The sequence below is a fragment of the Podarcis liolepis genome (assembly GCF_965112155.1).
Source record: "Podarcis liolepis genome assembly, chromosome: 5".
Classification (NCBI taxonomy): domain Eukaryota; kingdom Metazoa; phylum Chordata; class Lepidosauria; order Squamata; family Lacertidae; genus Podarcis; species Podarcis liolepis.
The window spans coordinates 73,520,838-73,548,027 of NC_139556.1; the positions used below are offsets into that span (position 1 = coordinate 73,520,838).

General features: G+C 40.6%; 1 protein-coding gene and 1 long non-coding RNA gene across 7 annotated transcripts in view; both read right to left on the reverse strand.

The window, feature by feature from the left end:
* The window catches only part of CUL3 (cullin 3), a 45,705-nt gene extending 20,356 nt beyond the window's left edge, over window positions 1-25,349 (reverse strand). For 2 of the 6 annotated variants that reach the window (XM_083506398.1, XM_083506396.1), the window contains exons 1-2: window positions 13,767-13,933; window positions 6,257-6,454 (exon numbers count right to left, since the gene is read on the reverse strand). In XM_083506398.1, coding sequence (XP_083362524.1) covers window positions 6,257-6,454 — 198 coding nt within the window. In that variant the 5' untranslated portion in view covers window positions 13,767-13,933. Of the gene's footprint in view, window positions 1-6,256; window positions 6,455-13,766; window positions 13,934-14,021; window positions 14,144-24,867 lie in introns of those variants that run through there. The other 4 variants (XM_083506397.1, XM_083506394.1, XM_083506395.1 and 1 more) reach the window with 4 other exon arrangements.
* Window positions 1,684-6,248, reverse strand: LOC310708405. Its single transcript, XR_014527004.1, has 2 exons — window positions 5,514-6,248; window positions 1,684-2,014 (listed from the first exon to the last, which is right to left on the reverse strand). It is a non-coding gene; the product is annotated as an uncharacterized lncRNA (long non-coding RNA).
* Window positions 25,350-27,190: the final 1,841 nt, after the last annotated feature.

The following is a 27,190-nucleotide window of genomic DNA, read 5'->3' on the forward strand; positions in this document are numbered from 1 at the left end:
ATAGGATAAATGATACATTTAGCCCTGAAGCTCCTAGAAGCATAACCAAATTAATTTTGTGATCCTCACAGCAAGTCATATTACTCACAAACATTTACACTTCTTTCTTACTGGAAGGACAGGAAACAGCTCTAGTCAGTCATGTGCATTGCTGTGCTACTGGGACTTGTCTTGTAATGTGTGCAAAATGCAAAAGGAAGAGTAATCATGCTTACTTATCAAGAGCTGACTGACCATGCCATCGGCTCTTTGCTACAATGGCATATGGAAAATGGATTTGAGTAGCAAGCTTCTTGGTTGGTTCTTGGAGCCTGCTTGTTTATTTTTTGATGTCTGCCTCTTCTGGATTTCTCCCTCCTCTTTCTGTGGCAATTGCTGACCTTGAGTTCTGGATGCATTTGACGAAGCCTGCCTCTGTTCATTTTTAACTCAGCAGGTGAGTAGTAGAGCAAATGCTTTGCATGCAAAGGATCCCATGTTCAATCACTGCCATTTCCAGGTAGGGCTGGGAAAGATGCAGGTCTGGAATACTAGAGAACTATGGCCAGTCACAGTAAACAGTACTGAGCTAGATGGTCTGAGAAGGTATGAGGCAGCTTCCTACATTCCCACATACTGGCACCCAACCTCTGTCTGGAATTGTAAGTATTCAATGTTGTTTAAAATATAACTCTTAATTTTATCATAAAACTGTAATGGGAGGAAATAATGTAGTGCCTTCCTCTGTAATGCCTCACAATTTCTGATGGCTCTGATCTACCACTACCACTTTTTCCTAATCACTAAAATACAGTTGTTGTTTTTGGGCCATATTTCTATGACTAAGCATTCACTGAGCCCTAACTCAAATTAAACACTTTCCATGAACCAATTAAAATGTTTGGGGGTTTTATTGGAGGGGGGATTTCTTTGAATGAGTAAGAGGATGAGGTGTCCTTATAAAAGCATTATAGCTAGGGGTGAAGGAGAGACAGCAAGGCAATATACTATTAAAGACACTTTCATTCATCTTAATGTTGCACAATGTCCCAGAAATGAAAGACAAGTATGGAAGCCTTACAAATAAAATGATAACGATGATAGAAATGTAGTAGGCTGCTGGAGGTGGGACCAAGTTCTCTATCCCTCCTCAGCCAGCCACCAACACACTAGCAAAAACACTTTGCAGGCTAGTAACTTTTGTGCCTTGATTTACAAGGTTAAAGAATGGTCCTTTTTGGATAGAAAGATCCCATCTGAGGCTAACAGGTATTCATCTCAAAATATTTGAAAGCTGTTTGCTGTTCTTTAAATCCCCTTTGCAGCTTACTTTTTGTGATACAAGCATGTAACTGTTTTGATTCCTGCAGTAGTCCATGGAAAGTCCTGCAGTTTCAAGGATAAATTTGGGGAGGAGACTGTCATTTAGCAGCAGCTGCAAGTAACAGTCAGAGGCTGTATATTCTTATCCTTAAAAAAGTAGAATTTGCTAGTTCACAACTAAAATTCTTAGTCTCTACATTTCAACCAGCTGTTGAGTTCAATGTTTATACAATATAGAGGCATATTGGGAATGGGGGATAAAATTGGCTCCTGTAGCCTTTTAACTTCAAAATTCTCAGGTGGTAGCAGGCACACCAAAATAAACATCTAGATTTCAGGACTATTTACATGTGTTTTAAGAATAGCAGCATTTGACATTGCTTTTCCATACAAAGGTTTATTATTTAGTGAAGTCACATAGCAATATCCCAGAGGAAGTCTTGGCTCTGTTTCCTGCTATACAAACAGCCATAGTCTCTGTGATGAACACCGGGTCCTTGAGAAGGAGGTGTTCAAGTTTTTCTTGTAACATTCACTTGAACAAACAGTTCTGGATATCTTGTAGTACTACTCAGAAGGACCAGCTAAGAGGTCTTTCTGCTCCCAAGTCACAAAAGCACTCTTTGGGAGAAAGAAGATGAAGTCTGTCAGTCAGTCATAGGGAAGATGCCTTATGTTTCATTCGCTTTTAATCTGTAAAGTCTAGGTTCTCCTGCACAGCACATAGAGACTTGATGTAGCTGTTACTGACAGTGCATTTGATCTGTATCACTCCCTGTACATCTATTTCAACCAGTGTTTGAAATTAACCTGTTACCTGGCACATTTTACACCTGATTGTCGGCCACTTGACGGCAACCAAGTGAAGATCCCTGGGTGCCAGGATGGCACCTGACATCACTATCTTGAGGTGCATGTCTGGGGATCATTGGATCTTGATTGTTTTCACACACTAATGCCACATCCTGTAGAATTCTATCAGTTATATTTTATCTGCACAATCACAATGGATTTCAGGAACCAAAATGCTTTTTCTGTGAAGCCTAAGCAGGAGCAGTGAGCAATGTTATAGCTAGCTGTTGTAGCTTGTCTTCACTTACCCCACCCTACTGCCCTGCTCACAGTTGTGAAGAATGTTTTTATGTTATGCATGGTCTGTGTCACCATTAAGATAAAGCAGTAGGAATAGGCCAATATATATGTGGACGATCCCTGGATAAAGTGGCTTTTCTTCCTTAAATTCTCAAAGTTTTTAATCTAGCTCAAGATTATCATCTGAACTACCCAGATGTTTAACTGATAATCAATCACAGTCAGTAAATCATTTGGAAAAAAAGACTTTAGAGCTGTCTTGCCCAAAAATGGCAACTCAACATTTTGTTTTGCCAACTGTAACCTTTGGCCTCTAGCTTATATAGCTGAGTTTCTAGCACTGATTGCAACCTGTTTCTTTGAGAAAGAATAGGTATGGAGTATGTAGTGGTTATCTGCTCACTAAAGTTACTTCACATTTATCACCTATGCAGCTCCTCTTTCCAAGGCAAAGAAGCTTCATGAAAGTCAAGTGCTTAAGACAACTATAGATTATACAGCAGATTATACAAAATAGAAAAATGACTCCTATTTTTAGCATATACTAGATGCTAGTCATGTTAGAAGATCTTCTATCTGCATATAATTGGGCTGCTGAAGAATCACAATATGTGTTTTAGTATTTCATACTTCATGCAAAAATTGCACGCTTTCATTTGCTCATTTAAGTTTTACGTTCACTGCTTGCAGATAATGACAACCAACAAGTACAATCATGAATAGATTTTTAACAATAATTGCTCACTGTCTTACTAGGTTATATAATTTTTGTTTAAAGTACGAGTGTCTGAGTGAAGATTTAGCAAACAAATTAGAACAAATTGAAAGGAATACTTCCTATATGCGCCACAGTAAAAAATAAAAAGAAATCCCATTCCAAACAGTAACAACTTTGTATTCCACACATGAATGCATGCATTTAAAATTGTATACAGTGATTAGCAAGTAGCAGTTTACTAATCTTCCCAGACTATTATCCTGAACTGACCCTTAACTGAACTCTTGCTTTACGGGATATTGTTAGCACATTTGGAACATTTTAAAAGTATTGTTCCTAAAGGTTTTATGTAGTTATGATTTTCCATGGGTGATGTATATACCAATTACTTACAAGTATATATGAGTGGAGCTAAAGGGATATGCTCTGCTCAGCACACCTGTCCCACTATAAGCAGCAAATATTAAATGCATAAGGCTTCATCAAGGTGGTTTGCGTTGTAGTGCCCAAGACAGCATTATGAAAACACACAAGGCCTCCCCAAATCCCAAAGCTGTAGCAGTGTTTTTTCTAATAGAGGACCCTGAAGTTTATTTTTTTCCAACAACCTTCCACCTCCTAATTTAATGAAACAATACAAAAATGAAGAACTAGAGAACACTATATTTTAAAAAACTCTTCAATCCTCTGTCAGTTTAGCCCTGATCTCTGAAACTAGGCCTAAACAATAAAGGTTTTGAAATGCTTCTGAAAGATGGCCAAGTGTGCTTCTGAATTGTCTGGTGTTCCTGCTTCTATCTTTTTTTCTGACAATGACAGCAACCTAAACACATATAAACCATTCATATCTGAGGTTGGGTGCATTTTATATACAGTTGCAAAATCTGTCCTTGTATTCTCAAATATATTTTGTCATTTTCGGGAAAGACTAAATCATGGGTAGGCAAACTAAGGCCCGGGGGCCGGATCCGGCCCTATCGCCTTCTAAATACGCCCCGCGGATCATCCAGGAATCAGTGTGTTTTTACATGAGTAGAATGTGTGCTTTTATTTAAAATGCATCTCTGGGGCACAGGAATTCATTCATTATTTTTTTTCAAAATATAGTCTGGCCTCGCATAAGGTCTGAGGGACAGTGGAACGGCCCCCTGCTGAAAAAGTTTGCTGACCCCTGAACTAAATGAAACAGATTCAAACAAGACGAGACTGATGACAAAAGAATATCACAAGTGTGCCTGTCACTTCCAAATGGCTGCAATGATAACATAGGAAGTAGCTGTGTCAGCAATCTATTCCTTGTGATTGCTTCCTATCACTACTGTCACAGTAGAATGCGATCCAGACATGGAGCTGAGCCAACCATACCTCTGCAGCAATAGGCCTTGAAACTCCCATTACCCAAAATGATACATTCACACTAGTTGCAGCAGTCCCAAAGCTGAGTCAATATCAATAGGTGGCACAGTCACCACCACGGGCAAAGACAGCTCTAATTCACTAAGCTATTGACCACCAAAATCAACTTTAGTAGATGACAATTTCTAGACCCAATAGCAGACAACCACTTTTTTTTCACCACAGCTACTTCTGTGACACAGTCTTTATGTCAGGGGCACCAACATGGACACTAGTATGACAGCCGGTACCTCACATGGCGCCCATAGTAGGTCTCATAAATATCCCCTAAAAAATCCATAATGCATGAAACAGGTTGCACTGGCTCGGCCCCTCCAACATTCAACATGTCTCCTTTAACATGTTCACATTTAATTACATGCCACAATTAGACACCGACTTTGCCACCTGTTCAGAACAGTGTAAAAAGTTTTCTATCTGTGAACAAGCATGGCAGTTGCTGTGGTAGGTGCCTTGAACCTCACAGATGTTTTTTGTGGTGGAGGGGGGTGAGTGTGCCTACAGCATTTTGTGGTTCTGTCTCTATTTTGCTCTTTTAGAAGTAGAAGTCATTTTTTTATTCCAAATGTGTCCCGGGTCCCCAAGGGTAAGAGTTCTCTGCTTTATTCCATCACCAACCATAAAGTGTGAACCAACATCTGTGAAAGATGAAAGGTTTCACTAAATTAGGGTTTCTCAAACTTGGGTCCCCAGCTGTTTGTTGGACTACAACTCCAATCATCTCTGACCACTGGTCCTGCTAGCCAGGAATGATGAAGTATGTGGTCTTGAGCAAGTCAATCATCCAGTTCAAATGTAAGGTCTAAACAAGGCCTGAGCTGTTGCACTAATTGTGTTTTGAATGAATCACTGTTTCTTGTATTCAGACATTACAAAAAAAAAAAAAATGTGTTGAAAGTTGTGGCAACCTTTACACTATTTGCATATGCATGAGAAGTGAAAGGGGAGTGTCTAGCCGCCGGCTCACACCGCTCACCTTCATGACAACAAGCCACGGCAATAGTTCCATTCAAACAATATGCCAAATCAGGTTTGGTGTTGCAAGTCTTGGGCTCAAGCATTTCATCCCCCCTTGTTCCAAGTGAGAAACAAAATTAGAAGCTTTCATTTCTGGTTTGCAGTAAACAATCATTCATCATTTTATACAAATTTGGCAAACCATAGTTTGCCCACAAACCAGGATCAAATCCCGACTTGGGATCCTGGTTTGTGGGAAAACTACATTTTTGGGGGTTTGAATGAAACGTGATTTCATTCAGATGAAACACCAAACTGATTTGACATTATAAACACAAGTGGCCTCTGTTCTGATTACCATGCTTCTTCCTACATGCGCAAGAAAGGAAATTAGAAGTTTCTGTTTTCTGGCGAATAATAATTTTTAGTCTCAGTCTCACCTGTAAAATGAATATGGCTTACTTTAAGAATAACATAGCTGTGAATGTAAACACGAGAAAGACTGTAAAAACTTTCTACATATTAAAAGTGATTTATAGTTTTTACTAGTAACAGTTTCACTGTGTCTGAAGAGAACGTCCCAGTGCAAGAAGCTAAATTTTATAATTTTTGTCTAGCATTTGCTAACATGCGGGAAACAATCATAATGTAACCAGAACATTGTGTATGATTCTCTAAGGACAGCCATATGCCTTAAGTAGAAATGAGTTTCTTCTAGAACTTTAGCCATTTGCTTCCAATTTGCATATGGTGTTGATTGCACGTAGATACCTTGTTTATGAGATGCTCAGTAACCACTTCTCGTAGTCCAGTGTATAGTTTCTCGCCATGTTTATGTAATACCATAGTATATGCATTCCTATAGAGTTCCTCAAAGCTGAGACCACTGTTGTTCTTACGCTGAATCTCTTGAATTGCGTTTTTCAGAAGATCCCAAATGCTGTTCACATATTTTTCATCCATAGTCATCTGCAAAGGCAAAGAAAAATACTAATTCAGAAACTACTCTGATTAGGAAGTTTCAAAATTATTTCCCTTTCAAAACTGTTGCACATTCATAACCCCAAATATATGTGATTATCAGAAGCTCTGTTCCAAGCTGACAGGTGAGTCAAGCCCGATACCAGATACATGACTAATTTTCCAGCAGTTTGTATTAACAGATCTTCACACTGCACAAAACTCTGTAAGATATCAGACATTCTTCTTTGCAACACACACCACTGATTCACACGTGTTTTATTATCACTTGATGACTGATGTTGTCTTGCAAACATAAGTAAGCTATCACAGACACAGAACTTTTATCTTACTTCAAATACAACCTTTTCCAGAGGAATCAGTTCACACATTCAGCTACAAACTATCAATCACTGAGTAATTATGATGCAAAAGTAACCATCTCAGTTTCACTAGACAATAGGATCTCGCGGGAAATATATTTAAGTATCACTGCAATTTCCCCTCCCCCACACTATCATGCATATTACCAGTGAGCTTTGCACTGCTGGTGCGATCAGGTGTTCAGCTTACTGTTAGTGCATTACTAGTCCAATGTGTAACAAAAGCTACTGATCTGAGTCACTGCTGAATCATTTGTTTTTTGCTTACTGAAATATGCCTATGGCAATATAAATGTCTCAAATACACTTAAAGAGAAGCTAAATGTTTTTATACTTTCACATTATCAACTACTCTATTTATCTGGGAAACAACCTTGGCTGAAAAGTAGGGTAACAAAGTAAGAAAAGCAAGACATATTAGATAATTTACACATGCGAGATTAGTAGTAAATCTCGTTATACCTTGCAAATAAAGGTATAACCCTGGACAAATCATTAATGTAATGCTTTACAAATGCTTTAGTACCGTATTTTTTGCTCTATAAGACTCACTTTTTCCCTCCTAAAAGGTAAGGGGAAATGTGTGTGCGTCTTATGGAGCGAATGCAGGCTGCACAGCTATCACAGAAGCCAGAACAGCAAGAGGGATTGCTGCTTTCACTGCGCAGCGATCCCTCTTGCTGTTCTGGCTTCTGAGATTCAGAATATTTGTTTTCTTGTTTTCCTCCTCCAAAAACTAGGTGCGTCTTGTGGTCTGATGCGTCTTATAGAGCGAAAAATACGGTAAGTGAAATTAACAGGAGGGCTTTTTATTTATGTATGAAACCCGATTGTTTAATGATAAACCATACATTAAGGCAAAAATCCTCAGCCACCTCAGTTAATAGTCATCATTCATACTCCAGTAATACATAAATATGTTAATAATAAGCATTATTAATAAGCATTATTAATAATAAGCACCTACAATGACTTTCAGATATAGCCTGATGCTTTAAAGAAATCCCTCACTGCTGTTTTAGGCATATTTCCAATTAATTTAAATAATACTAATAGCATTACTCTTCAAAACAATATTTAAATGGCTGTCTCATCACTATACTATCAAGTAGCCTACTAGTTCAATCTCCAATATGATTCTAAATCACTGATCATTTCGCAATACTAATGCTGTCCTCAATTATGTGTTAGGACTGCAAAGTTGGAAGATTTTTTAAAACATGCACAATGAAGGTTATAATAAAAAAAATTTAAAGTCTAGCTAGATATCTTGGAGAACCATCTCTCATCTTACTAAGCCAATATATAATCAAGCTTTCTGTCCAAGCATCAACTGAACCAAGAAGTCCCTAGTTAATCACAAATTGCAATTTCATACAAGTAGGAAGCTATGCTTTTCAGTTTCAGAAGAAGCCAAAAGTCTAACTTGACCCAATGAACCCAGTACACACAATCAAACCCTGGCTTTAATAAGCCATAACATGTAAGATATTCATACACATACTCACATCCTTGCTGCTCTTCCATGTGCAAAACCGGTGAAAGAATGGAGCAGTTATGTGCAAACTGAGCTTCCCAAAAAGCCAAGAATCAAAAGGCAATGAATTAAGATAGGATTTGATCATGTTTTAGGATTCTGGCTTGTCCTAAAACTGATAACCATGGTGCTCAGTTTATGCAAAACAGAAAACTATAGAAACTTCTGCACTGCATTCAGGTGTGCTGAAAAGGACTGTTTGAACCAGCAAGAGGCTTGTTTGTATCTCACCTTATAAAGCAGCAAGACCATCATCTGAACTGGGCTACTGCATCACCTCTGAACAGATTGAGTCCCTTCACTTTTTAAATTATTAGTTCAGAATCTCCAATTCAAGGAAGTCAAGATAAAAGCTAACAAAATCAAAGTTGTACAGTGAAATGAATAAAACTTTTATGCAACCAATGTATCTTGACAAAACAGCAGAGATATAATAGCCATCAAATTTCTAAAGGGCTATCACATGGAAGATGGAGCAAGCTTGTTTTCTCCTGCTCTGGAGAGTAGGATGTGAACCAATGGCTCCAGTTACAAGAAATGAGATTCTGACTAAACAACAATAAGAACTTTCTCATGATAAGAACAGTTTGACAGTGGAATTGATGTGGTGGACTCTCTTTCATTGGAGGTGTTTAAGCAGAGGTTGGATGGCCATCTGCTATTGATGCTTTAGCTGAGATTTCTGCATAGCAGGGGGTTCAACTAGATGACCCACAGAGTCTCTTCCAACTCTACAGTTATAGGATTCTATGAATAGCCAAAGAAGCACATCATGCTAGCTTCCAAATGTGTCAGAATAAAACTGTTTTCACTGATTGGCTAAAAGTACACAATGAAGGATTGAAGCTGGTCTCTGTAGGGAATTGGCTGCAGAATTGCAATACCACTACAGAAGAGACCCTATCCCAGGGGTCTGCAACCCGCGGCTCCGGAGCCGCATGCGGCTCTTTTACATCTTTGCTGCGGCTCCGAGGCGGATACTAGCGAGGGGAGGAGGCGCATTGTGCGCCCCGACACTCCTCACTGTGGCGGGCGCTGTACTGGCTGTGACGTCGCATGGGGGGGGGCGGTGCGTGCGTTAGTCATGCACCGTCCCGACGTCACCTTCCCGCCCGCTGTCAGATCGTGGCTCCGGAGATATATTTGTTTTAAATGTCGCAATGGTTTTGCGGCTCCCAGTTGTTGTTTTTTCTTCGGAAACGGGTCCAAGTGGCTCTTTTTGTCTTAAAGGTTGCAGACCCCTGCCCTATCCTATCCATCCACAGTTCAACTTCTGGAGGATATGAGGCCTAACAGAATCTTACTGCCTGACCTTAGCAGACAGGAAAGTTATAATCAAAAAGCATTCCCTACAGTACACTGAATTTGAACTTTAAAATTTGGGAGAAACTCTGTACTACACTTTTTCCCATTCTCTTAAAAGCATTTTAGAGCAGAATGATGCAACCCCAATTTGAAGGAAATTCCATCTAGCAAAAGATTGCCTGCTCTATCTCATATTGGACACATTACCTGTTGCATTTCCACCAATTAATTTGAACCCGTTTCCATTCTAGTTTTGTATAATGATCAGAGCCAAATAGAAACTACTTCAGAATTCAGCAGCAGCAAACATGTCTATCCGAAAATATATGCCAAGGAAATGGCTTGGGTCAATATTTAACTAGTCAACTCAAAGACCGTTTTGACCGGTCAAATGTTTAACTTACCAATTCCCATTTGTATACAGCTGTTTTGAATCAGACAATATGATATAGCAGAAAGGGAGGATGGGTGCTTATATTAAGTGGGACCAAAACTGCATAGCAATAAGCTACTCACTGTTAAAACATGCAGATAGGAAAAGCTTTCATGACATTGTTTTTCCCGGAACCACCATTCCTTTTACAAAACAAATGTTTTAAAGTCTAAAGAAAGTAGCAAGACTGCCCTGAAGTACTATTTCAGCAGGTATGAAATGGCTTCCAGTTAGAAATTTCCTGGCTACTAATGCTGTGCTGGATGAATTGGGAAGGATGAAAAAAAGATGCAGAGGCTTATTCCACTTACAAGTGGAGCTAGTGATCAATTTGACATCAACACTTGTATATCATAACTAAGTCTACACTTTCTGTATTTTTATTATATTATTTTATTATTTCTGCTTATATGTAAAAAAGAAAATACCACTTCTAGCTCAAGCAAGGTACAAACACTATGCTACAGACAGACAGACAGACAGACAGGACAGATCGATATCTCACCTAAATGAAGAAAGTAAATAGATTGGTACCTCGGGTTATAGACGCTTCAGGTTACGCGATTTTGGGTTCTGCACCGCGCTGAACCCGGAAGTACCGGAACGGGTTACTTCTGGGTTTCGGTGCTTCGGCATGCGCAGAAGCGCCAAGTTGCGACCCAAGCGTGCGCAGACATGGCGCTGCGGGTTGCGAACGTTGCGAATGTGCTTCCCGCATGGATCACGTTCACAACCCAAGGTTCCACTGTACTTTTAATCTTAATGTGCTAAACAAGTTGTACTGTTTGTTGTAAAAATCAAAACCCTGCACACGATAGCTTGGGTTCTGACACAATGCTAAGTTTCATACTACAATAATGAGCTTGGTTACAGGTAGGTAGCTGTGTTGGTCTGCCGTAGTCGAAACAAAATAAAAAAAATCCTTCCAGTAGCACCTTAGAGACCAACTAAGTTTGTTATTGGTATGAGCTTTTGTGTGCATGCATACTTCTTCAAATACACTGAGACAGAAGTCCATGTGCTTGGGTGAGCCATGAGTGCATGAATTATTCTCCCCTTAACTCACCTGGAGCAACTAAAAGGAGACTGGAAGCAACTGCTTCTGTTTTCACCTAACCAACCACAGTTTGTCTAGGTCAGTACTGGGATGAACTGTGGCTAATTTAAATCATAGTTAAATCTGAGCAGAAAGACTTAAAATAATGGATTACAATCCTGGCTTGCACTGTAGCTCCCTATTCAGACATAACAAACCATGGTTAGTTGAAGCAGAAACAAATGCTTCTTATAGCCTCTGCATGACCACGCCAGAGGAAGAGAGATGAGGGGTAGCAGACACATGGATATAACACAAAATTATTATTTTATTATAAATCAACGAGTTGAGCTACCATATATTTAAGTGATCAGATCCTCTTTAGTTGTTGTTGGCATCCATCTGTCTTGAGAGACAGCACTGTGCCTCCGGGGGTGAAGTCAAGCGTTAACCCTAGAAAGCTGTATTATGGCAAAAAATTGATGTTACCACACAGACTAAGAAAATAGGCTGTTTAACCAGACATGGGCATGAATCAGGCTGTGCACATGCACATTTTCCGATACAGAGTATAAATAAAACCAATGTTGAACAGACATTATTTTCTGCTATGTATATGAGCACATGCAACATATGTGAAAGCCCAAGAAAAAACAGTAAAATTAAAGAGGAAAGCCTGAACCTCTGAAACCTTTGGGGGTAGGTTCCCAAAAGAATTAATTTCTTTTGGCTTGTAAAAATTTTTGCTTTAGAATAATGAACAAAATGTTTTAGACGAGGCATTCATACTTCACTAATCCAAAATTATTTCTAAAACTGTAACAAAAAGAGTTTTATGTACAGAATTAGATCATCACAATTCCTGTACATTAGAGGACAAGCAAGTCCTGAGTAGTATACTGAGAGTATAATTTTCAAATGCAAGAGCAAGGTGCATTCCAATACTGGAAGGGCAATGTCATTGTCACAAGGAAAGAAAGGAGGCAATGCATTATTTGATTGTGCTTTCCTCTTGTTGGCATAGCTGGTGGATCTGTTTCTGTCCTCTTTACTATGTCTCAAAGGAGTGGGAGAAAGTACAGAGCAACATAATTTTGTTGCCATCAAGTTCATGTTGTTGCTAAACTGTCAGATCCAAGATTCAAAGGTAGAAATGTAAATGATGATAGCACTGCTTCTGCATTTGACTGGCTTACAAAACAGGCTGCAGATTTAGGGAAAGGTACTTTCAAATGTTGCAAAGCACAGAACATCTTCAAGTATTTGGCCAAGGAATGCACTCTGGGATTCTGCCAAGCATATCCCTCATGTAACCTGGTGGCAAGGCCTTTTGCACAACACAGCCTCTGACTTCTCTTGCTTCTCACGTACTTCCGATTCCACCATCTTCCGCAGCATGTTGAAGAAAATGGTCTATGTTTGGATATACATTAAAACAAGAAATAAACTGACATGTGAAACGATAAAAGCTTGTTTCAATCTGGGATAACCTTCAGTCTTTAGAAGTCCATGATAAATAGGAAGACAACTATGAAGAACAGAAAGTGATAGCAAAAACTTGAGACCAACTAAATTTCAAAGTACCGTATTTTTCGCTCTATAACACGCACCTGACCATAACACGCACGTAGTTTTTAGAGGAGGAAAATCCGTAGGCATGCCACCCGTAGGCATTTCCTCCATAACACGCACAGACATTTCCCCTTACTTTCTAGGAGGAAAAAAGTGAGTGTTATGGTGCAAAAAATACGGTATTTCCTGAGTTTTGTTCCATTTCTCCTCTTTTTCTAAGTCCTTTTTACAAAAATTAATGCCTTATGGCGCTTAATAATGGGAGTCATAATAATTTTCCAAATAAATAATAATTTAGTTTGTTTTTATTTTATTTTTACCTAATTCTCATAAAGCAGAAAAACCAAAGAGATGCTTGGTTTCTTAAGAGTTCAACAGATTGTAGCTCCATTTGTATCAAATACTTTTAAAAACAAATATAATTTGAAACTATTGTCCCATAAACTGAACTTTCAGTATACAAAAACTGATAACTCTAGGGTATATTAAGTTATACATAACACAGTTTACGTTGCTAAAATAACAAGCAACTTCCAGAATGATTTAAGAGAGAGAGAATTGCATTTTTAAAAAACATTCTGAAAATTTCCTTTTCCTAAACTTTTACTGTTGTAGCACATACCACCTGCTACATGAGGAGTCAGTTCATATTTCACCATTCTCACCTCTTCTAAATTCACCAGCACTGATCGATGTAAACAGACATGGTAACATTACAGGCAATCAGTCTGAAGTTTCTCCTTTTATCAGTACTCAACATTGATTTTATCATCTGCTTCAATAAAGCATCTCATTTCTGAATAAAACGAGCCTGGTGCTTAGTTAAAATTATAACTGAAAGTATTCCACTTTCTCTCAATGAGTTGGGAAATATGCACCCTGGTTGTCTACTAACCAACACTTTCAAAAAGCACTATAAGGTATGGTCATTCACTTAGGTTAAGCCTCATCAACATCACTATAGAAAGCCAGTATATTCCTGGCCAAATAATAGGGGTATCAAACCCTGGAAAAGATGGATTTTAAGTTTAATTTTTCCCATAGCCATGCATTACCTTCAGAAGCCCAGCAGCTACATACAGGACATCCTACCACCACCACTGCCGAAATACATGCAAGTAACTTGGAGAAACTGTACTACCACAAAAACGAAGTTCAGGGGCCTCTGAATCAATTGGCAACACATCACACCAGTGAACAGGTCATGGAACCCTTCTGCAAAATTCTGTTTTGCTTTGTAGGCAATATGCAATACCTCACATTGACTACAAGTTTCTTTCTCAAGTGAAGGATTTATAATACACTGTTACCTCTGAAGTGTTTTCTTTATAACACTTTTCTAAGAATCCTTTGAAAGGATTATTTTCAAGTATTTTAAATAGTTTTACAAAAACTGCCTTCATTTATTCACCACACACAAACTCAATGTTCTAATGTGGTTACCAAGGGGCACAAGAGTAGTCTGTGATGTCATTAGAATGTTGAGCTATCTCTTAAAGAAATTCAAAGATTTCTTGCAACCAGATTCCACCACAAGGTTTCTTCATCTACCCCCCCCCCCCAAAGTTCAGTGCAGACAATATTATTTTCGGTGATGTACATGGAAGATTCAAGTACACCGAGTGAGCCACAAAACACTGTAAATGGTGTAACTGTTTAGAAATGCAAGTGTCTACCATTTATATTGTCTTTTTTCAAAATTTCCTCAAAAATGAAAGAACATATACATAAGCTTGTATCCAGGACTGTGCACATCCTCTTCCTGTACACCAAAAAATCAGCTCTGGAGGCTTCTTCAGCCCTCTGGATCAAATTTTGAGGGTGCATGGGGGCACTCAAGGGAAAAGAACAACTAAGTTCCGTTGTGGAAATATAAATCTGCTGCACTAGTGGAACAGCAGTGTTGGAAACAACCCTATATGTTTATTTCAATGAGAATTATGTATCCTGGCATCTAACTCATGTTATCCTTATCAATATTTTAGATGTTGCTTTAACACTGCAATTTTACACATACCTCTCAGAAGTAGGTACCAGTAAGTTCAGTGGTGCTTAGTCCCCGGTGAGTATAGGCCTACAGTCAAACTAATCATTTTACCATTTTAAAAGCAATATTTAATCTTAATGTATTCAAAGAAGCTCAGAACCCCAGACATTTCTGACACTTTAAAAAGGAGTCTATAAATAAGAGACTTCAACACTTGGCAAATAAGAAAGAGGGAGGGAGCACACAAGCTTCCAGCCAAAACTTAGTGTATATCGGCAACTTTCTTAAAAGTCTGAGCATTTCAGTGCTTGTATTAGCGGAAATCTCTAAGAAATTTTGAAGTGAAGACACACTAATATTATAAAGATCAAAGTGTCACCATCACTCAAATGTTTTAGCTCATAGTGTATGTGAAAACTTTATATGGCATTGTAAGGAAATTATAAAAATCAAAACTCCAAGAGAGCAGATTCAGCACGTTGAAGAGGAACCAATGTCCTTAGCAATGTAGGACATGCTTTGCATGCAAAAGTATCCAGATTCAATCCCTGATGTTTTCAGTTAAAAGGGATCATATAGCAGGCTAACAAGTCCTCTACCTGAGATCCCAAAGAGCTGCTAGCATACTGAGTGAGATGGAGTTTTGAACCCACAGATACATCCACTAACAGAAGAAGAGGGGTAGATTATTTTCACCAGTTCCCACCCCTCACCCCTTACATGCTGCTCTCTAAAGCTGATTCAGGTGGCTGCAGACAGGAATCAGGAAAAAATATCACCTACTCTCTCCACTGAATCAAAAGTGCCGGACTGGCTCTGGAGACAAGCTCTTTAGCGGCACCTTGTTCAACAACTGCTCCTGAATCAAAGTATCACATGAGACCACATCTGAAACTTTGCTGTTTTCCTCTAGTCCAGGGTTTCCCAAACTTGGGTCTCCAGCTATTTTTGGACTACTGCTTCCATCATCCCTGACCACTAATCTCACTAGCTCAGTTGTTGTAGTTGTAGTCCAAAAACAGCTGGAAACACAAGTGTGGAAAATCCTGTTCTAGTCTATTAAACCAGTTGGTTGCTCAAGAAGGAAACTAGGGTAGTACATCTTAGGTTGGTAGGCAGATTTCTTAAACAATAATACCATGCTGACAAGTAATATTCCATATTCTCATGAGAACTTACAAGTTTATTTGTTTCATCACTTTTCAAGCACAGACACTAAACCAAGTTTTTTTGTTTTTGTTTTTAAGACATTAGTGTCATTTGCTCATTAGTCTCCTATGACTGTACGACTGTCTCATGAATTCTGGAGTCCAATACTGATTAACTAATGTAATCAGATTGTCATCATTTGAATGACTGTAGATTATCCAAGAATTCTTAAACACACTTTCCTGTTATCCTGACAAGGATTTTTGCCTTGCCTTCATTGGTGTTCTATATCTAAGCAAGGCTCCATTCTCTGTAAATAGGAAGTACCCCAGTCTCCATAAATTCTGTCATTTTTCCTGTTGAGGGTAACTGTCAATTCAATTTCTTTGAGTTTCTTCAGATATAATTATAAAACCTTACTGTGGTTTTTCATTAGTTATTAGTTACATTCTGGAGCCAGTCCAGATATTACATTTTTCATGAAGAGGAATGTTGTAAATTATCACCAATTATCAGCTTTTGTATGTTGATGCTGTAACATGCAGTATGACTAATCATATGGTTTTCTGGTATGAAGTCTTTCCATACCACTGCCAACACCTGCTATTATTAGGAACAGGTGGAGCTCATGTAGAAACTCTTTTTTAAATGTGAAAAAATCATATGATAGCCACTGCTACATGTTGTGATGGAGCATGGAGAAACTGTCAAGTGTGATAAAGCCAGAAGTTGTGCATCTGCTTCTCTGCTGTGTTAATATGCTCATATTAAATAAATATATTTATGCCTTTTCAAAACTAAACTCCATTTTAAAATTTCTCTTTGCTTTCCAACTGGTTATTAAACTCTGAATTTGTCAAAAATATGATCCTAAACTGTAACATTGTATTTACTGTTCACCCTGTTCTTACAATAAAAACAGATGTAATATTTTAATTTTGCTGCAAATTGTTTGAACAAACATTTACTGCTGTAAAAACACATTTCTCTTCATGGCAGTAAATATGCATTTCAACGAGTTCCATCACACTTATGTTTGTCTTTACTATTAGAATCCCAAATTATGAGGTGTCATTCTAATTTTTGTCTTCTTCATTGTTCCGTTACTCTTCATTAAACTTAGGATTCAGGACTTCTCTATAATCCTTAAAATAAGTTTAGGAAGACTTTGATAACTTCAGCACTTACACTAGCTTTATATTTCCAAATATAGCCCCCTAACTTATCAAAAACCCATAGCAAGAAGAAATATTTCAAGGAAGCAAAGTTTGCTTTTTGGCTTTGCACAGAGACTGCTATTGGCTTTTCTAAATAAAAGTAATACATGTGAAGTATTTTCTTGCTTCCCACCACAGAAATGGATATAAACCAAACACTAAGATACAAATAAAGTACATGTACTTCCATAACAGGAATCAGGAAGAGCGTGTTTGGGTATCGATCTCTGGACATGCAGATGATCAAAGTTACACTTTTTAAGACTTCTTCAACCCCAAAGCCATAATTTCATTATCGATGTTTTAGGTTTCTTGATAACTGAGAAATAATGGTAATGAAAATGAATTTTATATATTTACATTTGAGGCTTGCCAAGGGTCCACAATTCCAATTACCATGATGAGTTCTTGTAAGCACAATGCAACATACACAAACCCCTTGAGTTTAAACTCTCTTGAGTTTAAAGCTGGGGATGTGGGGAGGGGAGAAGTTATCTCCACATTTGTGCTATACCAGAGGCCCTCCAAAAAAACAATGCAATTGCAAGGACAATCCCCTATTCAGCTCCAACTCCAAGCCCAAGAGGAGGGCTAGAACTTGTGCTTGTTATATTGTGCTTCCAAGGGGCCTGAAGTGGGAACAACTCTTTCCTCCACTGTGGCAAGTTTGAAGCTGGAAAGGGCAGCAGATAATTTTCCTGGTCCTTAGGGTCCAGTGCAATGTCAAAGATTACACCTCCATGCATGTGACCTACTAAGGTAAACTAGGATTTGTGGGCTCCTGTTAAGGGCCACACAAGACATGACAGGAACAAAAAAAATTCTTTACATCCATTGCCTTAATGTATGGTGATAAGAATCTACATTTTCCAGCAAAAAGTTTATAGCTGAAAGCAGCTGAACTCTACCTCCTCCCATACCTTACATCCTGAACCCTGCATCCCTTCAGGCTCTTTTCGCCAAGCTTGGCTCCATTGTGAGCCAGGACCGTGACAAAAGTTCTCCAAACAGCAGTGTGTAGGAAGTTCGATTCCTGGCATCTACATTTTGCGGGGGTAAAAAGTAGACCTTCTTGCTTCCTGTGAATGGGGCAAGTATGCAAACAAACATACTTGGCTGCCTCACCACATATAGGTTAGCACAATTTTATAGTCTCAATTATAACAAATGGGAAAAGTTCTTGAAAAACAGACAACTCTGAAATAAAATAAGTGAATTTTTAAAATGGAGATTTTTGAAAGCAGTTGAAAGCACCTTTTGTCAACCCTTATTACAGATGCATTATCTAATTGGACAAAATGCCAGACTGAGCACAGGTTTGAGTGTTATAATGACAACATGCTTCAAACAGAACTCTATTTTTAAGACCCACCTATTCTATCAACAGCAACTCGCTTTAACATATTTTAATATTGTATTTTTAAATTGTTGTAACCCACCCTGAGACAGAACAATAATAATTGCAACAAAAATACCCTCCTGCTGCACACTGAAGTCTTGCCCCCACCACCATAACAAGCAAGTAAAATACAAGGCCTGTGATTAGTTTGTGACTAGGAGTTCAACCTTAAATGTGATGGGGATGTGTGCAAAGTTCCAGAATCTATCAGCACTTCTAAAATCCTGCCAACAAACACACCAGCCAGAACAGAAGGGGTGGTGGTGGACTTACCTCTCTTTTGATCTGTTAGTGTGTGTGAAATAGTTACACCAATACCAGACTTACAGGATCCAATTCAGGACCTCTCGAATGAATGAAAGAACCTTGAATCCAAGGCTGCCTATGTCCTGTCCCAGAAACTCCCATTTTGGGACCACTGGTAGAAAGACTGCCAGTGGTAGATCTAAGTATATGAAGGCATAGCAGAGTCCCTCAATGGCAGATTATCTGTCTCTGCTGGCGAAGCTCTTCCCTACTGAAGAGCCATTGTTATTTCTTTCTAACTCCCTCCAGCCAGATGTGGGGTTCAGAATTGCAAGGCTGCATCACTTACCAACTGGGAAACTCAACAAACACTTGCTGAAATTTCATTTAGATGAATTGGCCACCACCTCTATCAAACAGAGAATGCATCATTATTCAAACTGAAAATGTGAAGCAAACTACAAATATATCTCCTGAAGTAGGCTATTGGGTAACTCACAAAGAAAGAGGCTGAAAGGGATTAGGCAGTGAACAATGGGCTCAAAAACAGAATTGTCACCTTCTAGTAGAACTGCTGCATAAAATATGTTTACACCAATCTGCAATATTTTTCAGTGTCCTTGTTTACAAAATATTTAAGTAAGACACAAAGTCTTCAACTTAAACAATATACCTATATCTAGTGTTGTGTGACTTGGCCACTCCCTATAGCAGGAATCACCAACTTTTTTGGACCAGAGGACAACTTTTGAATTTTGAAAGAGTGATGAGGGTTCCCATAACAAATCAACTGCTGGAGTGAGGTTGTGGTATAACACAAAATGGCTGCCATGGGGAGCATGGCTTGGCAGGGGGTTGGACTCGATGGCCCTTGTGGTCTCTTCCAACTCTATGATTCTATGATTCTATAACACACAATAGGAGATCACCACCCATGACATCCTTATGTTTACTATGGGAAGCCATTTATGTCCTGCTAATCCTTACTGTGGAGATCACACAATATTATTTTTTTACAAACACACTGATACTGTCTCTGTCCAATAGCAACAGGAAGCAATCCTCAGCACCAGGGAAAAAATACAAGGTGGCCACCTCACACTGACTCCCATTTCACAGAGTCTGAGGCCTCTGCCCTAGGGCACTGGTAAAAGCATTTGTTGGCAGCAGGCACCAGGTTAACAATCCCTACCCTACAGGGAAAAGTTACCACTGTCACTAAAGTCACTGCCTAAGGTGGGTGCAGAAGGAAAGCTTGTAGAAAAGCACCACATAAGGAGCCTATGTAGAGGCAGGCAAGAGGGAAACAAACAAGTATGGCTAGGTTTAACCATCACCTAGGGCAGTGTTTCCTAACGAGGGGCCAGGATAGTCCAAGGGGGCCACAGGTGAAAATCGTGTAAGGGAGGACACAGCACGAGGCTAGGAGGCCAGAGAGGAATGTGAGAAGTGAAGGAGGGGAAAACCTTTTTTTTAAAAAAAGTTCTGATCGGCTGGCTATCGGCTTCGCCAATCACAAGCGGGTAAGGGGTTGGCCCACCAGGGCCTAGAGCTCCTTTTTGCCATGTGTGTTTTCTTGGATAAGTCCTGGATTGTTTCCGACGAGAGGGGGCGATCACTGAGGCTCCAATTTTGACCAGTAGAGCCCGCAATCCAAAATCCCCAGGTCAGGTAAGTGCGGTGGTGGTGTGACAATGGGTGAGCCGGAGCTGCTTGTTGCTGCTGCCAGTGCTGGGCCTGGTGACAGCCTGGGCCTGACTCTGCAAGATGCAAAGTGCAATCCACCCCAGCGCATAGCCGAGTGAAATCATCTGGTACTGCTGACTTGCATCTAGTAAATAACTAAGTGTCTACTCAGAAAAAGTTGCACTGAATTCAGTGGGCCTTATTCCCAGGTAAGGGTGTGGAGGGGATAGTGTTTTATCTAGGCAGCCAGTGCTCCTCCAGATGACAAGATCTTTTTGCACCAGGTCAGCGAGAACTTGCTTTTTAAAATTCTCCTATATACAGAACTCCCTGCACGCCTTTTGGACTTTTATCTGTAGGTTTTCTCCTGTGTCAAATAATTGAGGTCAGATAAGTGTTGTTTACTTTTTATACTACGTGGAAGATGGATCTTCCTCAGGAGGTTCTGCACTCTCCTTCCTTGGAGGTATCTAAGCAGAGATTGGATGGCCATCTGTAATGGATGCTTTAGCTGAGTATCTTTACATTGCATGGTGTTATACTAGAAATATGACCCTTGGGGCCCCTTCCAGCTCCATGATTCTATGTTTTTCTCCTTCAACAATATTTCATTATGTTCCTATCATTTTATGTAATTGTATTTTGTATAAATAATAAAAATTATAAATAAAACATGTTCTATTTACAAACAAAATATTTAAATAGCTACCTTTCTACCAGTAGGATGAGGGGGGCATGGGCATAGCCAGGATTTTGTTAGGGGGGCAGTCTTTTGTTGGGGGGTGGAGAACATCATATGTATATTGATTTTTACTTAGTGGAGGGGGCAACTGCCCCCTGCCCCCCCCCGGCTACACCCATGGGAGGCCACAGGAAGGAAACAAGGTCAGAAGAGGGCCATGGTCAGGAAAAGGTTGGGAAACTGAGCTAGGACACCAAAATCACTTTTGGTAGAAGGACAGTTGGATGTTGCCCCAACCATTTCCTAAACTTTCTGAGACTGCATTGCTTTGCTATAGGAGAGAGGTTTTCAGAATCTGTCCAATTTTCTGTTGGAGCAAAATAACTTTTATTTATTACATCGATATCCTACTTTACTTCATTTGACATTTAACAGACATTAAGATCACATAACAGGCACTGAATTAAAAAGCAGATATTGTGATCAATAATGACCTGTTCAATTACTATATTGAACTTAGGTTGGTTGATCCCTTAACTCCCAAAGAAAAATATGCTTTCTCTCAGTGTGTTCCCCTATGAATGATAAAGTCGGTTAGAAAGCACTTTATAGGTCATTAAGTGTAACCCATCAGATTTTATTAGGGGTCTCTCACAGGGTTGTATGCTGTTTGTGCACAAGTAGAACAGAAGGCTAGAAGGCCTTCTGGAGTGGATTTTGGGAACAGGTTGGGGGTGTTATTTAAGGGAAAGGTAGGTTAAGGCACAAATGCAAGTCTACTTATGCAACAATTAATTCTGTCCACAAAATTTTACAACCCACTAGCACAAATTCAAAACTTTCATCAACCCAATCCAAAGTCAATATATGGACTAAGTAAGGCTTTCTCAGCATGTGATCAATACTACATTGTACGTACTTTATGTATAAACTAGTGTAGATCGTGGTTAATTATCCCCATAATTCAACTTTGAATTGTGGACATCTATCTTTTTGTCATTCCTCTTGATTTTCTAATGCTGCTTTTTTGCTGAATAAGTTGCACCATGCTTGGTACCCCATGTACTGAAGATCTTTGCTTCTATCGGTAGCTCAGTGACAACTTCTTGCCTACTGACAGCCTTCAGTCAAATTATTTAGATGCAACCCTTCCCCACGATATTCTAAAGAGCTGAGTTAAAAATATGCTTCCCCCTCCCCATTCCAGGCCAAAACATGAAAAGGTATGCCTCAAGGTAAAAACGTAAGGTTTTGTTGTTTTTGCTTTGTTTTGCTGCTGCTGGAAGTTGGATGGTAAAGAATGGCAGTTTATATCTACAGTGGTACCTCGGTTTACGAACTTAATCTGTTCCGGAAGTCTGTTCTTAAACCAAAGCGTTCTTAAACCAAGGCGTGCTTTCCCATAGCAGTGGGGCACTCAATTTACAAATGGAACACACTAAACAGGAAGTGGAACATGTTCGGCTACTTCCAGGTTTGCAGCGTTCTTAATTCAAGTTGTTAATAAACTAAGCTGTTCTTAAACCAAGGTACCACTGTATATAAACCTGTCTAGAAAATAGCTCCAACTGGTGGGTTGGACTTAGTTCCAGATCAGTCTGATCCAAGGTAGGGTGCAAATGCAGCACTACCAAAATACAGTGGTGCCTCGCAAGACGAAAAGAATTCGTTCCGCGAGTCTTTTCGTCTTGCGATGTTTTTCGTCTTGCGAAGCATGGTCCGTCACAACTGCGCCTCTTCAAGCAGCTTTAAAAAAAGGGGGCAAGACGTTTTCGTCTTGCGAAGCAAGCCCATAGGGAAATTCGCCTGGCGAAGCAACACAAAACCGAAAAACCCTTTCGTCTAGCAAGTTTTTCGTCTTGCAAGGCATTCGTCTTGCGGGGCACCACTGTACATACATATAAAAACATGCACACGTATGTAGTAAGGGGGAAAATACAAAGAAACTGGGTCCCCAAATACATCTTTGAGTTAAAGGCCGGTCCCAGGTCCAAAAATGTTGAAGACTACTGTTAGTTTGCTTTAACAATGGTTATTTTAATTATCTTCAGCTCATGATGTCTATGTACCCTCCCCACTAAGTAGGCATTAAATATAGCTATTTTAAAATATTTTTCTAGAATAAGCCACAATTATGACAACTGCTAACAAAAAACACTTTTACAGGGAAAACAATGTTCTACTTTGTGTGAGAAGGCTGTGTGAACATTCTTCACCCACTAACATTTTATAGGCTCATCTGCAAGAAAGGAAAATGAAAAATGTTTACCCTGACTGCAAACTTTGTTTCTCTCAATCTGTTCAACTCCCATATACAACCAAGTGTTTGATGCATAAATCTCATCATCCAAATTTAAAAGGCTTCAAGAAACACTTGTAATATATGTTTTACTTAGAGAATAATTGTAAAACACTGTAAGCAACTGTCATTGTTGATTATCATGATAGCATCTCCCACTGCTATTCAGGCAGCCAAAACCAACTTTAAGACATTTCAAAATTAACTTGACTAACATGTTGTACTTTCAACAGCTCCTAAGAACACAGCACTTTATTTAAAAACACAGATCTCTTTATCTTCAGAATCTATTACATTGTCATTCAGGGAGTCAATCTTAGCTGAAAAACAGGGTAAATATATAATAAGCAAGTTTTGTTGCTCTTTTGCAGAGTTAATTTTCCTAATCTAACTATGCTGACTTGGAAGAAAACACTAATGGTTTCAATTGGGCTTCTGAGTAAATAGGATTGGGCAGTAATAACTTAAAATATATAAATACAAGTTTAATTTTGAGAATGGAACTGCAGGTTGATCAAATGCTGACGGTGACAGTTGTTAGTTCATTCACATAAACAGGTAGAGCCAGTTTCTTTGTGAAGGCAACAATTATTTGCCACTAGTTTCCTGACTCAAACGCAACAAAAACTTTTGCTCAAGCCTAAAAAAGGTACAACCAAACATCTCCTTTTAAGCATATATGTATGTGTATAAACACTCCAGTACTTTGGCAATCAGCAAGTCAGATATCCTTAAAACAAAAACTTTACACGTTACAAAAAACAAACAAACCCAGGCCTTCATCTTGGGTGTCCATTGGCTTTCAATCTTCAGCTGAAACAACTATCGGTCAGGAAAGATATGAGGTAATTTATGCTACAAATCACCTCGAAAATGCTCCCTCCCCGTATGACAACCCCACAGAGGGGGGGAAATGTCATAAAAACTGTCCGGTGTCAAAATCCTTACAATATTCAGCTTCATTTATTGATACTGGCGAGACAAAAAACAAAACAAAACACAAGTTTGAAGTTGATACAGAACTAGTATGACGTTGGACTCTTCGGGCGAGTGTGTGTGTTCTTAAGACCTTCACGCAATTTATTGTCACTATTATTATTATTATTATTATTATTATTAAATAACAGGCGCTGTACTAGGCAGGCCATTGTCAAGGGCCCGAGGGGAAAGCCGCGATCTCCCCAGAGCCCCTTTCCTGGGGAGGCGGCGGGGGGGCCGCCGGGCCCTCTAACCTGCCTCTCCCTTTCCTGGGACGGGAACTTGGGCTCCCCGCCCGCTGACAGCCTCTCCTGAGGGGCTCCCCGGAGGGCCTCCCCTCAGTGCCCGCGGCCCGCTCCCTCCGCCGCCCCACAGACGCCCCTGTGACAAGCCAGGTCGGGCAACGAAGAGACGGGGCTCCCTTGCACGCAAGGCCGCGGCCGGCGGCTCGTCTCGCCGCCAGGCCCCGGTCCCGGCCCGGCGCCGCGACGTCCCTCTCGCTCCCTCACTCACCGGGAAGGCTCGGATCCGCATCTTGGTGTCCTTCCGGCTGCCGGTCCCCTTGCTCAGGTTCGACATCTTCGGGCCCGGCGGGAGCGGAGCCCCCCTTTCCTGAGGGGCGGGGAGAGGGAAACGGGGCCGGGGAGAAGCCCCCCTCAGGCGGCGGCGACCTTCACTCCGAGGGCGGGCGGAGAGGCGAGGTTGAGGCGAGGCAGGCCCAAGTGGCCGTCTGTACGCGGCGGCGGCGGTGGCGGCGGCTCCCTCAGCCTCCTGCGCCTCCTCCTCCTTCTCCGCCGCGATGGCGGCCAAACATCGCTCAGTGCGCAGGGCCGAACAGGCCCCCCCTCCCCTCACGCAGAGACACAGACAGATCCGGCGGGGGCGGCGGCGGCGCAAGAGAGAGAGGAGGGGAGGGAGGAGGAAAGGGGAGGAGCGCAGTCGGCGGGGAGGAGGGAGGAAGGGGGAGCAGAGTGGGGCCGCCAAGTCTCGCGAGAGCTCCAAACGGCTCCCGCGATAATAGGAGGCGCGCGGGGCGGGGGGGGGTGGAGAGGTAAGGAGTGTTGTCTTTCTTCCCACTGACCCTAGGGAAGCTGGAGGAGGCGGGCGGGCGAGCGAGCGGTGCTGGTGATTGGCGGGTGGTGGCGCGGAGGAGGCGGCGAGTGGGTGGATTTAGCTGTCACGTGCTACGCAGGCGGCAGGAGGCGGCGATTCGGGTTTGCACGTAGTGCGGTTGGTCGTTTGTTTCGGTTAAACCCGCTTTTAACCCGTTGCTTGCCTGGAGGCCTCTCTTAGGAAATCACTCGGGAGGCTTGGAGCGCCCCCCCCCCAATTCGCCTTGAGTACCTGGCCAAGGGCGTTTGGCTGGCGGTGGACCAAATGGCGCATCTTCTGCGGGGCCCTCATGTAAAACACACACACATTCGTGGCTGCTGCTGCTGCTATTTCTCCCGTAGAACCAGGGACGGGTGCTTGTGGCTCTTGGGTCACCTCAGACTCCTTATTCTCAGGAGCCCCCGTCAGCATCGATGGTAGTCAGGGATGCAGAGGGATGGATCAACACCTGGAGGGTCATAGGTTGCCCGCCTACCCCATGTCTCCCACAAGGCATCACTACTTTTATTAGTTATGATACAGCTGTGTTGCATAAGCAAATAGAAAACAAAACTTTCCCCAACCAGGCATACTTAGGAAACGATATTTTATTTTAGCTGTTGAAAATACTTGACAATACTCTAGCTTGTCTACCATAAGATAATTACAGAAAACAGAATAATACAAACCAGATGAAGGAGCTGCAAAAAGAGCCCATGCAGGTGACTGGGTGAATTAATCCCATGAAAAGGAAAGGCAAGATGTTTTATTGGGCAGTGGGTGTGTATGCACACACACACACACATATGCATAAAGTCAATAAATTAACACAACCTTTAAAATAACAGCTGCATAACAATTTACTAAATAACAATCTACCAAAAGCAGCAGCAACTAATCAATTTATCCGATCAGGTCTCTCCAAATGCCCACCTAAAAAGGTGTAACTTAACTAGCTGCCTGAAACTAAATAGAAGGGGTCCTCCATAGAGGGGAATCTCCATGTGGAGGGGGCTACCACTGAAAAGACCCACGTGGCTCCATGTACTTCATCCTGCACAGGAACAATGAGGAGCACCTCATCTGCTTCAAATGCACTTCTCCATAGTTTGAGATCATCATCAAAAGCCTTTCTCCAGGTTTTTCCACCATCTAAAGATGTTGTGGGAGCCCACCAGGGAGAGGGACTTTGTCAGTTGTGGCACCCTAATTTTAGAGGCTCACCTGGTGCCCACTCTGATTTTTCCAGCTTCAAGTGAACTTGTTTTGTTTTATTCTGATTGTTTTGATAGTATTGTTAATGCTACTTTTACCAATTTTCCAGGTTTAGCTTATTTTTATTTATGAATTATCTTACAGTGTTTTTAATAATTTATGATAAGCTGTCCGGATAGCATGCTCAAAGGGAGGGGTATAAATCTTAATTGTAAACTCTGATTGGCAGCTTCCATGGATGCAACAGGACTTTGTCTTCACTCTCATCATGTCTGCTTGAGCCTTCTGCCTACTGCTATTTGTTCATGCACATTTCCCAAATTATTTTTCAAACTTCTCCTGTTTTTGCACAAAATTTAAACGATCACACCCATAGAACATTAATCTTTCACAGATGTCAATATCATAAAGTACCAAAATTTCGTCCAGTGTAAGTAGAAACCACATATAGCATATATACAGGTCAGCTTGCCTTCATTTGTCATGTTTGCAATAGGCTTTATACTGAGACTGAAAAAACAGGTTGTTA